We start from the raw sequence: 13,324 nt of genomic DNA, 5'->3' as shown, positions 1-13,324 counted from the left end.
TCATCATACTTAGAAAGTGTGGGAATGAGTTTGCAGCAGTATTCTGCAGACTTAACATGTCTTCCAAGGAAGGGATTTTTCCTTCTTGTTGGAGGATTGCTTGCATTCAGTCTATTTCCAAAAAGGGCAAAAAAAATCGTCCAAACAACTATAGACCAATTGCTTTGCTATCAGTGATATCAAAAATCATGTAGAAAGCCGTAAATCACCATAGCCTTGAATATTTGGAAGGCTTCAACATCTTGAGCGATCATCAATATTACTTTCGGAAACAAAGATCAACAGACGACCTTCTATCGTATGTCACTCATATTTGGAGAATAACGCAATAGAGAAACATGGACAGTCAGAAGCTGTTGCGCTTGATATTTCCCAAGCCTTTGACCGTGTGTGGCATGATGGTTTGATGGCTAAACTTCGATGCTATGGATTGTCGGATCATTCGGATGCTACTCAATTCCTTTTCTGTTAACACTGAGCATGCATAGGCCGCTTAGCCTCGCATCTCCCATCGTTGAGCGATTATACATCTTCATCTGTGGTAATGTGCTAAATGTACGTTCAATGCTACATTGTAATTTTACCTTTTTATGGTTTTTGCTATCTGAGATTGATAGATATCAAAAGAATTTTTGAAGCCGAATCTTTAGAAATTTTCAAATCTCACGTTGATCCCATTTCGAATTGGGTCTTAAAATTGTAGAATAAGTGAAAATTTCTTGAGCTCAGCAGGAGTTTGTAGAAAATGAACAATTTATACTTTTTTTTGGTCTCTTGGGAGCTGTCTGACTTGTCCATTTAGTCCAAGTCTCCAGGAAACACTGCAGCCTCTTGGGCTTATTGCGTTTGTTCTCCAATCTTCTCATGACACCCATTCCATCAGTCTCGTTCCCTGTACTAGTTTGTACAGGTTCCGTGTTGAATGTTCATCATATTCTTCTGGACGTAATTTCGTACGTCCATATATTGCCTGCCTCCTGTGATTCAGTGCCTCACGTTCGCATAAGATGTGTAGAGCTGTTTCTATCCCTATTCGTTGCATAATCTGCAGCTGAGGTCTCCGTTGTACAGCCTCATTTTATTCAGGTGTTCTCTAAGCGGACAATGACCGGTTAGTAACCCTGTAATTATTCTGAGCCGATCCCTACTATATTGAAGTAGTTCTTTGGTTCTTTTCTTGGACGGTTTCCTAATGAAGGTTCTACTGTGTTTGTTGCCAGGTACTTTTGTCCAGTATTATGTGTGCTTCTTATTGGTCCATGTCCTAATCTGGTTTAGTATCAATGATTTTGGTACCCCCAGAGCTGGTTCAGGACCTATATATGAAGTTAATGATCCGATTGATTCAATCAATCAATCAATCAATTTATTCATTGTAAATGAAACATTACAACGTCGTTATTTCCTTAGTATTAAAATTGAAATACATATACACAGATCAAAATAAAATAAATATATACAAAATTATCATGCACATGTAAACCTACAAGGGATGTAGTACATGTATTATTCATTTATAAAATCTTCTATTGAATAGAAACATTTTTCTATTAGGACATTTCTCAGCCAGATGGAGAATTCATTCGAGTGTTTCTTTTCTGCAAAGTCTGGAATTTTATTATATAATTTTGCGCCCCAATAATCGCATCCTTGCTGTGTTTTCTTCAATCGATGAAGAGGAACTTGCAGTAAATCTTTATTTCTGGTATCATAGGAATGATTGAGTACATTTTTTGAGAACATCTCTGGATTTGCGTGAACATATTTTAGACAACTATATATATATATATATATATATATATATATATATATATATGCACTGGGAATGGTGAGGATTCTATGTTGACGAAAAGCCTCTTTGCAGCTATCTCTATATGCAAGTTCGCATAGAATTCTGATGGCTTTTTTTGCTGAACAAATATTTTGTTTGAATCAGAACTTGTGCCCCACAAAAGGATTCCGTAAGTTGCTATGCTGTGAAAGTTTGAAAAATAGGTTATTTTAGCCGCTTGATGTGTTGAAATTGTTTTCATTCTCCTTATACAATATATTGCTGAATTAAGCTTCTTACTCATTTTGCTTATTTGTACCTTCCAATTTAGTTTTGAGTCCAGATGTATTCCAATGAATTTTAGTGATTTTTCCTCTGTATTGTTTTTGCTTGACATCATTAGACTTTGAGTTTTTTCTTTGTTTAGAAGGAGTATATTTGCAGTAAACCGTAAATATCTGCTTCGGCTAGAACTTGCTCTGTCTGTTGTCTTATGTCACCTTCATCTTTGCCTTTAACTAGAACAGTTGTATCATCTGCATATGCACTTGATGCATAAACCTTGATATTTTCGAGAAGATCGTTTGTGTAGATGATGAACAGAATTGGCCCTAAAATAGAACCTTGGGCACTCCTTGAGTTACCGGAATTGTCTGAGATAGTGAATTTTTCCACCATGTCGATTGAAAACGATTTGACAGGTATGACTTGAGCAGTTTATACGAAATTCCTCTTACTCCATAATATGATAATTTCTCTAACAGTATTTCATGGTCAACAGTATCGAAAGCTTTACTGAAGTCACAGCTTAATATCTGGGAGTCCTCTTGATTATCAATGGCATCTATGATTTTTTGAATGATCTCTATCATTGCTGTCATTGTAGATTTTCCTTGCTGATATCCATGCTGAGAGCTGTTGAAAAATGCTGAACTGTCAAAGAACTGGACTAATCTATTTTTGATTACCATTTCGAAAATCTTTGATATTACTGGTAGAACTGAAATGGGTCTAAAGTTATTTGGAATATCTTCCCCTTTTTTAAACACTGGTATAACTTTTGCATGCTTTAGTTCATCTGGAAACACCCCTTCGTTTATGCATTTATTGATTATTAATGCAATAGGTTGCGCTATTACATCACCTAAGTCCTTCAAAATTGTGGTTGAAATTCCAAATATATCTTCAGTTCGTTTACGTTTAATTTCATTTTAAATTTGTTCAATTTCTTTTTCATCCGCTTCAGAAAAATAGATTGATCGGACATTATCTATATTATTATTTCTCAGCATTTCAATAGAGGGAACATTGAGTTTTCCTATTTTACTTGCTGTTTCTGATCCTACCATTGCAAAATAGTCGTTTAACTCATCAGCCATGAGTTTAGATTTGTTGATTTTTGTAATATTCGGTGCTGTTTCAGTCTTAATAATATTCCATAATAATAATATTCCATAATAATATTCATCAACGTTATCATTACCTGTGATTCCGGAATGCCCTGGCACCCAGTACAAAGTTAATTTGTTCCTGTTTGCAAGTTCATTCAGTTCTTCATGGCATTCCCAGACCAGTTTTAATGTCACCTTCGGGTTTGTCAGAGCCCCTACTGCGCTCTTGCTGTCTGTTAAAATATTGATCCGCTCATTTCTTTGAGGTCTCAATTTGTTAAGCCTTACACACTGCAAGATAGCATACACTTCCGCCTGAAAGACGGATGTGTATAGTCCTAGCGAATAACTGTAGTTTAAATTCGATCCATCTGTATACCAGGTGTTTTTTCCAAACATGTCTTCGGGATGACTAATGGTCATCCACTCTTCATGGCTTATGGTTTTGGCCGTGAAGTTTGTGTTAAAGGTGTACTTCGGTGTCATGTGGTCCGTGCACATATTCAATATGTGCTCCTCCACATGTTCCGAAATTTCTGTTCGGTCCGATCTTTTGTAGTTCGCTGAGTTTTCCAGTCTGAATTGGCCCATCCTGGCCTCCCCCATTATCACTCAAATTTGATAATTTTCTGAAGATATGTAATATTTCGTTCAAAAATGAAAATTTCAAACATATAAACGTCCAATTTGGTTTACTTTTCACGAAGTTACACACGTTTGAAAAAAAACTCGAAAACGAGTTCATACAAAAAATTCAAAAAATTAGGGAGACAGACATCTTCTGAACAATACTAAAAGATGAAAAATATTCAAAAAAATCAGAGATGCAAAAACCGCAGATGTAAATTTTTGAACCATATGTATTTTCTGATTCAGCTCGACAAACTGAGCCTGAACAAATTTTTTTGCAAAAAGCATCATGAGGAAAAGTACAAAAATTAGATTTCTATGAAATCTATCATATAGGTACTTTAATTTTTTCTGAATATGAAATAAAACATATTTGGAATTGGCAGCTATCTGGAATAAAAAAGAAAAGTAGGTACTTAATATTTTTGATTCCTATTATTACTAAATTTATTACAAAATGAAACAATATTCGGAGATATTGAACATACAAAGTGAAAATAAGAAGTACTCAATATTATTTCATACTATAATTACAAAATCAAGTAATATATGGTAATGAAAGCCTAATGCGTTAGAAAAAATACTCAATAATCGCAACTCTGTTGTCCACATGCTATACATATCATTGTGTAGTTAAATATTTAATAGTGGTTAATAGTATGTGTAGATGCAGATGCACCTCACTGAAAATAATCTTGGCGGCGCCCATGGTGGCTCCGTATTCTATTTTTCACAATTACTGTAAACATTCTTTTTTTTTTCACATATTGCCCAATTCTGGTTAGACTTTTTGACGTAAACTTCACACTGACGCTCCAATAACTTATTCTTCGTTGCTATAGTAACATAATCGGTCTAGGCTAACTAGATATCCATAGACAGGAAGAATTTTGAGAATTGGATATACAAGTTGAAAAGTTTACCTTTTGCAGTACGAAAGTGGGTCACCAGAATGTCCCCTCAAACAAGAGCATACAGGACGTCCTTGAACAACTTGGCATTGAGCATTTTGTCCACATGTGTTGGCAGTGCATGTTGTAGAAACGAAAGACATTGCTAAAAAACAAACAATTGAATCAGAGAGTTATGTTGCGGAAGAGTTTAAAGGTTTTTGTGAAATGTTTAACGAGTGCTGAAGTGCTGATTATGAATACACTGATACGTAACTTGATGAAAATTAATAACACTATCCATAATAATAATGGTAGAATTTTCGAAATTAATTGTATTTAGGTTGATTTAGCGAAAAACTTGAAAATTTTGGGTACTTAAACAGAAATTGCACTCAAATCCAGAACCTCAGACCATAACCTCAAACATAGAGCAGCACACACCGTCAAAAACAGTATTTCCTTTTTACAATATCAAAATTCCGAATATTAAACACAAAAGTCAATAAAACAGAAAATCAATAATAACAAGACACACTTATAAAAGCTGACAAAGGTACCACAGTAATTGTTTCGATCATCTTTGTCAAAATTTGTTAAGTATCTCGGAATTTGAGCTATAAACTTTATTTTTACATTTTAAAAGTTGTCTCAGAACCTACAAATGGTATGCTACTATTTCTTGGACTTGACAAACATGCAGTGAGAGTTGTTGCAAGAGAGTTAGGCACTACTATCAAAAGATCAGTTTATTTTGCACAAATTGAGTCCTATTTACCTTATGGACTTTGTTTCTGGGGAAATTGTGCACAATTTCGTTTCAATAGGGTATTTATTCTCTGTACAAAAAAGATCCATCAGATATTTATGCAAGGCTAGCTACAGGGATTCATGCCGCCCATTATTTGTGAAGATAAACATTCTGATCATAGTATGTCTTTTTATTTTGGAAACAGTGTGTCTTATCCACAAAAAATATAAAAATCAATTTAATTCCACCTCAACTTATAGTACAAGTCAGTCTTACTTCATTTCCCTTCCAACACCTACTATAGCCCTTACACAAAATTCTAATATTTTCAATAGTAAAAAGTTATTTGATCACCTTCCCATTAATTTAAGGCGAATTTACAATGAGAAGAAATTCAGAAAGAAAGTAAAATAATTCTACCAAGGCTCTATCGTGTAATTGGCATGTAGTTTTGTGTAAACAAGTTACTGAAATCAACACGAAATGGCCATCAATGTTCATTACATAGCATTATATATTTACATTTACTTAATATTCATATATTCATGTACTTATATTTGTATCTGTTCAGATGGGCTTAATATTGTTCTGTCCATATACTCTGCTCTTGTTCCTAAGCATTATTTTATAGTTTACATTTGTTAATTGTCCCATATACACGTTTTTCTTTACTAGACTTTGCCAATAAGATGTTCAGATCTTGGGTAATAAAGCATATTTTGATTTAATTTGAATTGCCTGTTTTCCTAGTAGTAATATATTGCGATTCTTTTTCCAGAATCTACATCTATCTAATTCAGTGTCGTAATTACCTACTGTTTCATAAAAGACATTGTAGAATAGCAACTGATGAAGCTACCGTGTAGCGAAACACGTCTTTAATGAAGTTCATTGTGAAAATTCAACAATTATTATCATGGATAGTTCAACAAGTGCTGTTAGTTGAAGGATTGTTCAAACTATATGCATAAAATTGATTGAAGATTGTTATATGGTCATGTAAAAGTCGTAGGCACGTGTATAATAATTTGTTTTCTTCGTTTCATGCAGACCTACGCATCATCCTTGTTATTATCCACTTTGAAACCTACAACTTTTTTGCCGATCCACGCAATAGTGAGTTATTGTCATGAAAGGATAATTATGTTGAGAAAGAATTTTATTTTCGCGGCTTTGGGACCGTTCAAGTATTACGTAAGCATATTTATTACAATTATTTCCCCCCTCCTCCCGTACCCATTGCCAGCGAAAGTAAACGAAGCTCTTACCCTCCCTCCCATGTTTACGTAAACATTTTGATATGCATTTTTCATTTTTCAAACATAAACAATGTGTGGTTTGCCATATGTGTAAAAAAGTGAATAACTACTGCTGACGCAATCACTATCTAGACTCCCCCACCCCCCATGTCATCAAAAATAAGCAAAGCAAATACCCCCGCCCCCCTATACCTAATACTTCCGTAATACTCAAACGGCCCCCAGAAAAAAAACGAATCAGTGGAATCAAAGAGAATCCAAATGTGTGATAATTCACAAATGTGAATTTTCTGGTGGAAATTAAAAAATTGAATCGAGATTTCATCTAACACCTCTCTCTCTCTCCTCTCTCTCTTTCTCTCTCTCTCACACTTACTGAAAGATTACGTTTTTGAGAAACAGGAACTGTTTTGGGAAAGAAATATTTTTGGCTTTCTATATCTCTTTCTTCATACAAAAAATATTGGAAACTTACGAAGGAAGGAAAAAAGCAATCAAGTTCAAAATAAACTTAAAAATATACCCCTTGCAATTTGAGAACTGCCTTATTCATTGTAAATAGTGAAACACGAAGATATTCTATGATTTTATTTTTATATATCCGGAATTTGCCCAATTCCTCGTATAAGGAAATTTCGGATATGCGGTTGGTTACCTCGTTCACAGGCAGATGGGGCGATGACAAATCTGTTGTTTGTTGTCCGCCTCAACCTAGTTCGGGGAATGATACTCTGAAGAAATTCGATTTTCAATTATCAGAAATCATCGACATTTTGTTGATGATAGACACTACTTTGCACTGACGAGTGGCCAAACAGCCCAAAACCGGTCTGCAAGTGTGTTCCAATGATTGAAAATCTACTGCGGTAGTTGTATCGCCAACAGCATATGCAGGAATAACTTCAGTGAATAATCCTGCACTGAAACCTGTCGGAAATAATTCAACGCTCTTCGTGGTATTAGTCAGGATAGTAGTTGTTTTCTGATAGGCGTCAGTCCATCAACCTACAGTGTAGGGAGTTGAGACTGGCCTGAACGAATTGTTCCTTTAGATGATTTGACTTATAGCCAGTCTACAAGTATGCCCACTGACTATATGTGAAGGACGAAACTTTTTTAAAAATCTAATATTACGAGTGCGAGGCCAATAACGGATAGTGTGTGAATGAAAGATATTGATTGAAAAAGTATTATCGACAAACATCAAGAAATTCAAGAATGAACATGTATTTGGTTATTAAGTTCGCCTCAGAAAAATCTGTCCTACTCTTCATAATCTACTCAAATCTTACTCTTTGATAATTAATTCGAATAAAATGTAACAAATGATTTCTCATTGCTTTTTGTTTGAGCTCATATTGTTCACAATACTTTTATTGATATTTCGAATTGAATATAACAATATGTATAAATATTTTTAAGTTTCAGTAGTATTTGGGGTCATTAATAATTCGACAAAGATAAACTACACACATCGGAAAAGTCTAGGGATATTTTTAAAAATGGCAATAATTTTTTTTTAGATCGCTTTAGGGAAAAAAAAGTTGACGGGTGATTATTAAACGAATGTAACTTACAACAAAATTTATTAAATGGTCAAAAATACTAAGTGCGCATATAAGCAAAACTAAAAAAAAATATGGCTCTTATTTGGCACCCCGAAAAAAATCATAATACAAAAAAAATTGGAATCAGTACAAAGTATGGCCTCCACGCTGGTTTATTACGGCCCTACATCTATCGTGCATCGACAAAATGAGATTGTCAATGCTTGTTGAGGTACATTTGCCCATTCAGCGATTAAAAGCTCTCTCAATTGAAACGTTGTGTGAATGTTCCCCATATGCGGAGTCATTCTTCGTTGAAGCATGTCCCACACATGCTCGATGGGATTCAGGTCCGGTGATTGTGCTGGCCATGGCAATACATCAACTCCTTCGTTGGTGAGCCAGTCAGTCACTAGACGCGCGACATGTGGACGAGCATTATCGTGCATTAGGTGGAAGTTTTCACCAACAGCACCAGCAAACGGACGGACGATAGGTAGAAGAATGGTGTCGAGGTACTGTCGAGCTGTGAGGGAGCGATTTGGAAAAACGAGATCGGCTCTGCCGCCGATCATGATTCCGCCCCATAGCATTACTGTACCAGCTCTGTATGTGTGGACTTCCTGGACGTGTCTCAAACGTTCATTATTTCCAGGTCGTCTCCACAGTCTTATTCGACGAGAATCTGGATGAAATCCAAATCTGGATTCGTCTGTAAACAAAACTGTGGCCCAATCATTTGCATCCCAGTTTTGATGTTCTTGACACCACTCTAATCTTCTACCGCGATTGCCTCTCGACAAAGGTGGACATCTAAGTGGCCTTCTGTTGTGGAGATCTGCTTCATGCAGTCGATTTCTGACAGTATCACGACCAATGGTTACCTGGTGCGTCTGCTGCAACACGTTAACCAACTCAGGTACTGTGATTGTCGGTTGTCTTCTTGCGGTTAAGACCAAACATCGGTCTTGAACTGCAGTTGTAGCGTGTCCTCGCCCTGGATGTTGTTCGGCTGGACTGCCAGTTTCAAGGAAACGCCGCCACAATCGACTGATAATACTTTGGGAGACCCCCAAACGAAGAGCTACATCATTTTGTCGCATGCCACCTTGAAGAAGCCCTACAGCTCTATTCATCTCAGCCAATGGTAAGTGATGGCGTTCCATGTTAAAGCACAATATTTCCAGTTTAACTGCTGAGCAAGAACTGCATAGAATGTACAAACTCGACACTTTCAGATTATTCATTTCAGCCGAAAACCTACAGTTTGTAGGCTTTGTTCAACCCATAGAAATCTACAGGGTGGTCGAGTGTACCAATTTAATCGAAATTAAACGACCTCATGCATTTATTTTTATGATATTCAGTATGTTATAAAAATTTCCCTAGACTTTTCCGATGTGAAAGTATAATGAGATATCAAATAATAGAAAATAGTTGAAAGTTGCTTTACTGTTAAAGGAAGAAATTCATCGAAAAGTGTATAAACAAACAGTCAATAGATGTTCCTTCTTGTTTTGGAAGTATAAGAAGCTTTGTTTCAATACAATTTCATAAAATTCCAAAAATTTGGTACCCCTATTGTGATAATTTGTTGAAGAATCAATCTCATTTTCAGTTTTTTTTTATCAATCTTCGGAATTTTTTATTTTCCTGTTCAAAATAGAAGCTGAATTCAGGTTCGACGCCCTATAAAATTATTGTGCAATAGAAAGTTGTGCTTGATGTCATGTTCTGTGAACCAGTGCAGGAGATAAGTTCGTCTGTACCTTCAAACTTCACAAGTGAACTGGCTTATTTTATAGTGAAAATTTCTGTTCCTATGATTACTTTTTGAAGTGAAGCAGATACTTAAATGGAAATGTCTTCGATTGGTTCATTCATATTCTTTGCTGTTCTATTCTATCATCCATCAGATGAAATTTTTTTAAGTTAATGAGGAATTGCTGTAATCTGGAATAGTTATAAACCATATTATATGTGATTCAGTTATAGTCGCTATTAAAAAAAGCCTAATATTCATTGAAAACGAATTCCATTGTAGTCCACTCATTTATTTTTCAATTCAATATGAATATCATTTCAATTTGATATCGATTCAAGTTGATATCGATATCATTATCGTCCACAAATACTAAGAACTTGAACAAATAAAACAAAAGTTATCTGTAGAGATTTGTTTTGGTAAATGGTATAAATACAGCACCCTGACGGTTTTCGAGACTTTTTCTAAAGATATTTTGAACAGCGAATTTTCTCTCTTTTCTGTTAAATTTGAAAAAATCAGCTGATAGTAGGTGCAAATAGAGAATGGAATAACTTTTTAACTTTCTTGAGAAAAGGAAATCTTGCAAAGTCAATGTTTAGTACTGACAGAACTATATCCATAAAAATATTTTCTGACTATTTAATAAGAGGTTTCATTAGCGCTGACAGGGACGTCCTACTGTTTCAGTCGCGCGAACTATTGATTCATTTCGGATACACTTCTTTTGGGAATTAGCAACAAAAGACTTATACATCAAGTGACAAGCAGAAGTGCATCGCTATGTTGAAAGAACCGTACCTAGTTTAAAGGTACTGTAAACAATCATAGAGGTCGCTGAACTGTCGTGGACGTTCACATAGAGGTTAGTTATCAACCAATAAAGTTGTTATATCATTTTTTTATGTTATTTTTCATCACTTTATGAAAATTAAGTAAATAATCATTGAATACCTACGTCCTCATAAACTATGACAATTTATTGTTTCAAGTATAACATTTTAATTGAACATAGAAATTGATCACCAATAATATTATTAATCTGTCATTTAAAATTGTGAGGTTGACTTCAAGGTTATATTTTCGAATTATTATTGTATTTTTGGGAAGGGAAGTTTTTGGCTTTCTGTCTACTACTCCATCTTGATACAAAAAAAATGTGGGAGTCTTCCAAATAAAGGACGTAAGCAATCAATTTCAAAAGAAATAACTGAAAGAAAAAGCCATCAAACAGCTACTTTCTTATAAACATTGAATTACCCGAAAGAAACAAATACTTTTATGTGAACACTGAATTATTGTACTTATGATGCACTGTTTGGAACCTTTGGTGTAGTAATGAATATTACTGGAGTGTTTTTCCCAACAGCAAATCGTTATTTTTAACACCTCGACACGTGTTTCGATCACCAAGTGATCATCTTCAAAGAGGAAGATTAAAACTAGAAACTAATGCAAGCTAACCCTATTTATGTTATATAGGTATCCCATACAGGTAAACCATCCAGGCGTACCACCCATACAGGTATACCGATCTAAATTAATTTTACAATTTTGCCTTATCTATTATTTTACAATATATGTTTATATAAAACAATTTTCAGCTATAAAAATCAAATTCACAATATTGCCGATCCAAATTTATTTTTGCAATGTGTCGTTATGCAGTAATCAGTAAACCCAACATTTTTTTTTCTACATTCTCATAGGCATCTAGTTGCCCAGTTAACAACAACAGGCAACTAGATGCCTATGACAGTGTAGAAATAAGTAAACACAATAATATTATGAATAACGATGACAGACCTATATCAAAGAGCATACTATATAGCTTGTTAAAATAAAATAATGTTGTTGGGTTTACTGATTACTACCTAAGGATACATTGCAAAAATAAATTTGGATAGGATTTTTATATAGTTGTGAAATTAATTTTTATATAGCTAAAAATTGTTTTATATAAACATATACTGTAAAATAATAGATACCTAAGGCAAAATTGTAAAATTAATTTAGGTTGGTATACTTGTGTGGGTGGTACGCCTGGATGGTTTACCTGTATGGGATACCTATATAGGGTTAGCTCGCATTAGTTTCTAGTTTAAATCTTTGAAGATGATCACTTGGTGATCGAAACACGTGTCGAGATGTTAAAAATAACGATTTGGTGTTGGGTAAAAACTTCAGTAATATTCACTGAATTATTGCTTCCTTCCTTTCTTTGAAAGATTCCCTCTTCTTTTGTATCAAGATGGAGTAGTAGAAAGCCAAAAGTTTTCCTTTCAAAAAATTAATCACCCTTTAAAATAGAACCCTCTCAATTTAATTGTTATTGTAGTTGTTCACATACTTTTTTCTTAAAAATACAGTAGCAAATATATGTATCTTTCATAACATTTACTTGAATTTTGATATTCAAAACAATAATACGTTGCAACAATAAATTATGAATTTTACGAAATAGGTAGGTATTGGTTTTGAATGATTCATAACGTGGATCATTTGACACCCTGTATTCGTTTTGTTGTACTTTTCAGTACAACAGTTACCGTTGCAATAATCACTCAGATTTTTTTTAATTGGGGCACTTATTATTTTGCTGTTTCTAACTTACTTGAAATAAATGTGAGAAATTCAATAATTTCCATTGTTTATTATTTGTCCTCGTATATTTTAACATGTTTTTTTTTTGCAAAACTCAGTACCTACGAGAAACAGAGCTGACGCTAACGCATGCGCACTGAAAAAAATTGTGAGGAAAAATAACTATTGGAACTGGTTTTCATAACCACAAATCGATAACTCAACCTGAAGTTGTTCGAATTTCTGTATCCTTATTATTTAGAAGCATAACGACTTCCCTTACATAGACGCCATCCATGGATTGACATTTTCGGGCTCTGGTTTCCTCTACTATCTGTTTGAGTGAATGCGCAAAGAACCAAGAAGCTATTTCATATTTGGCTGTTGATGTCAGTAGACCCGTAGGCAGTTCAACGAGACAGACCACCCAGTCAACGAGAAACCACTCTGTCACCAGTTAGGAGTTACTTCTTACTTCTTCAACATCTTAACCCGCAAGGGTTTATTGTGGCTCACACCTAATCACACTCGACCAAATAAATCCAGCTTCTTAACGAAGCCGATTAGTTTGTATGGTGAGTGGTCTTTCAGGTCAGATGATAAGAATAGGGCTCTGCCGAACTCTAAAAACCTGATTCGGTCCCCAGCGGGGCAGGCACAAAGTATATGCTCTGCTGTTCCATCATTTTCCAAATAGAGGCGACACACACTGTCTTCCGACAGTCCGTGTCTCTGCA

The 13,324-nt window shown here is 34.8% G+C and overlaps 1 protein-coding gene across 2 annotated transcripts in view; it reads right to left on the bottom strand.

The window, feature by feature from the left end:
- The window catches only part of aspr (asperous), a 41,543-nt gene that overhangs the window by 19,912 nt on the left and 8,307 nt on the right, over positions 1 to 13,324 (bottom strand). For both annotated transcript variants that reach the window (XM_074176006.1, XM_074176043.1), the window contains exon 3: positions 4,716 to 4,848. In XM_074176006.1, coding sequence (XP_074032107.1) covers positions 4,716 to 4,848 — 133 coding nt within the window. The remainder of the gene's footprint in view (positions 1 to 4,715; positions 4,849 to 13,324) is intronic.

The sequence above is a fragment of the Leptinotarsa decemlineata genome, unplaced genomic scaffold (assembly GCF_025532065.1).
Source record: "Leptinotarsa decemlineata unplaced genomic scaffold, Ldec_3_MD MMD2_P_RNA_scaffold_1, whole genome shotgun sequence".
Classification (NCBI taxonomy): domain Eukaryota; kingdom Metazoa; phylum Arthropoda; class Insecta; order Coleoptera; family Chrysomelidae; genus Leptinotarsa; species Leptinotarsa decemlineata.
This window is presented reverse-complemented; position numbering and strand designations above follow the sequence as displayed.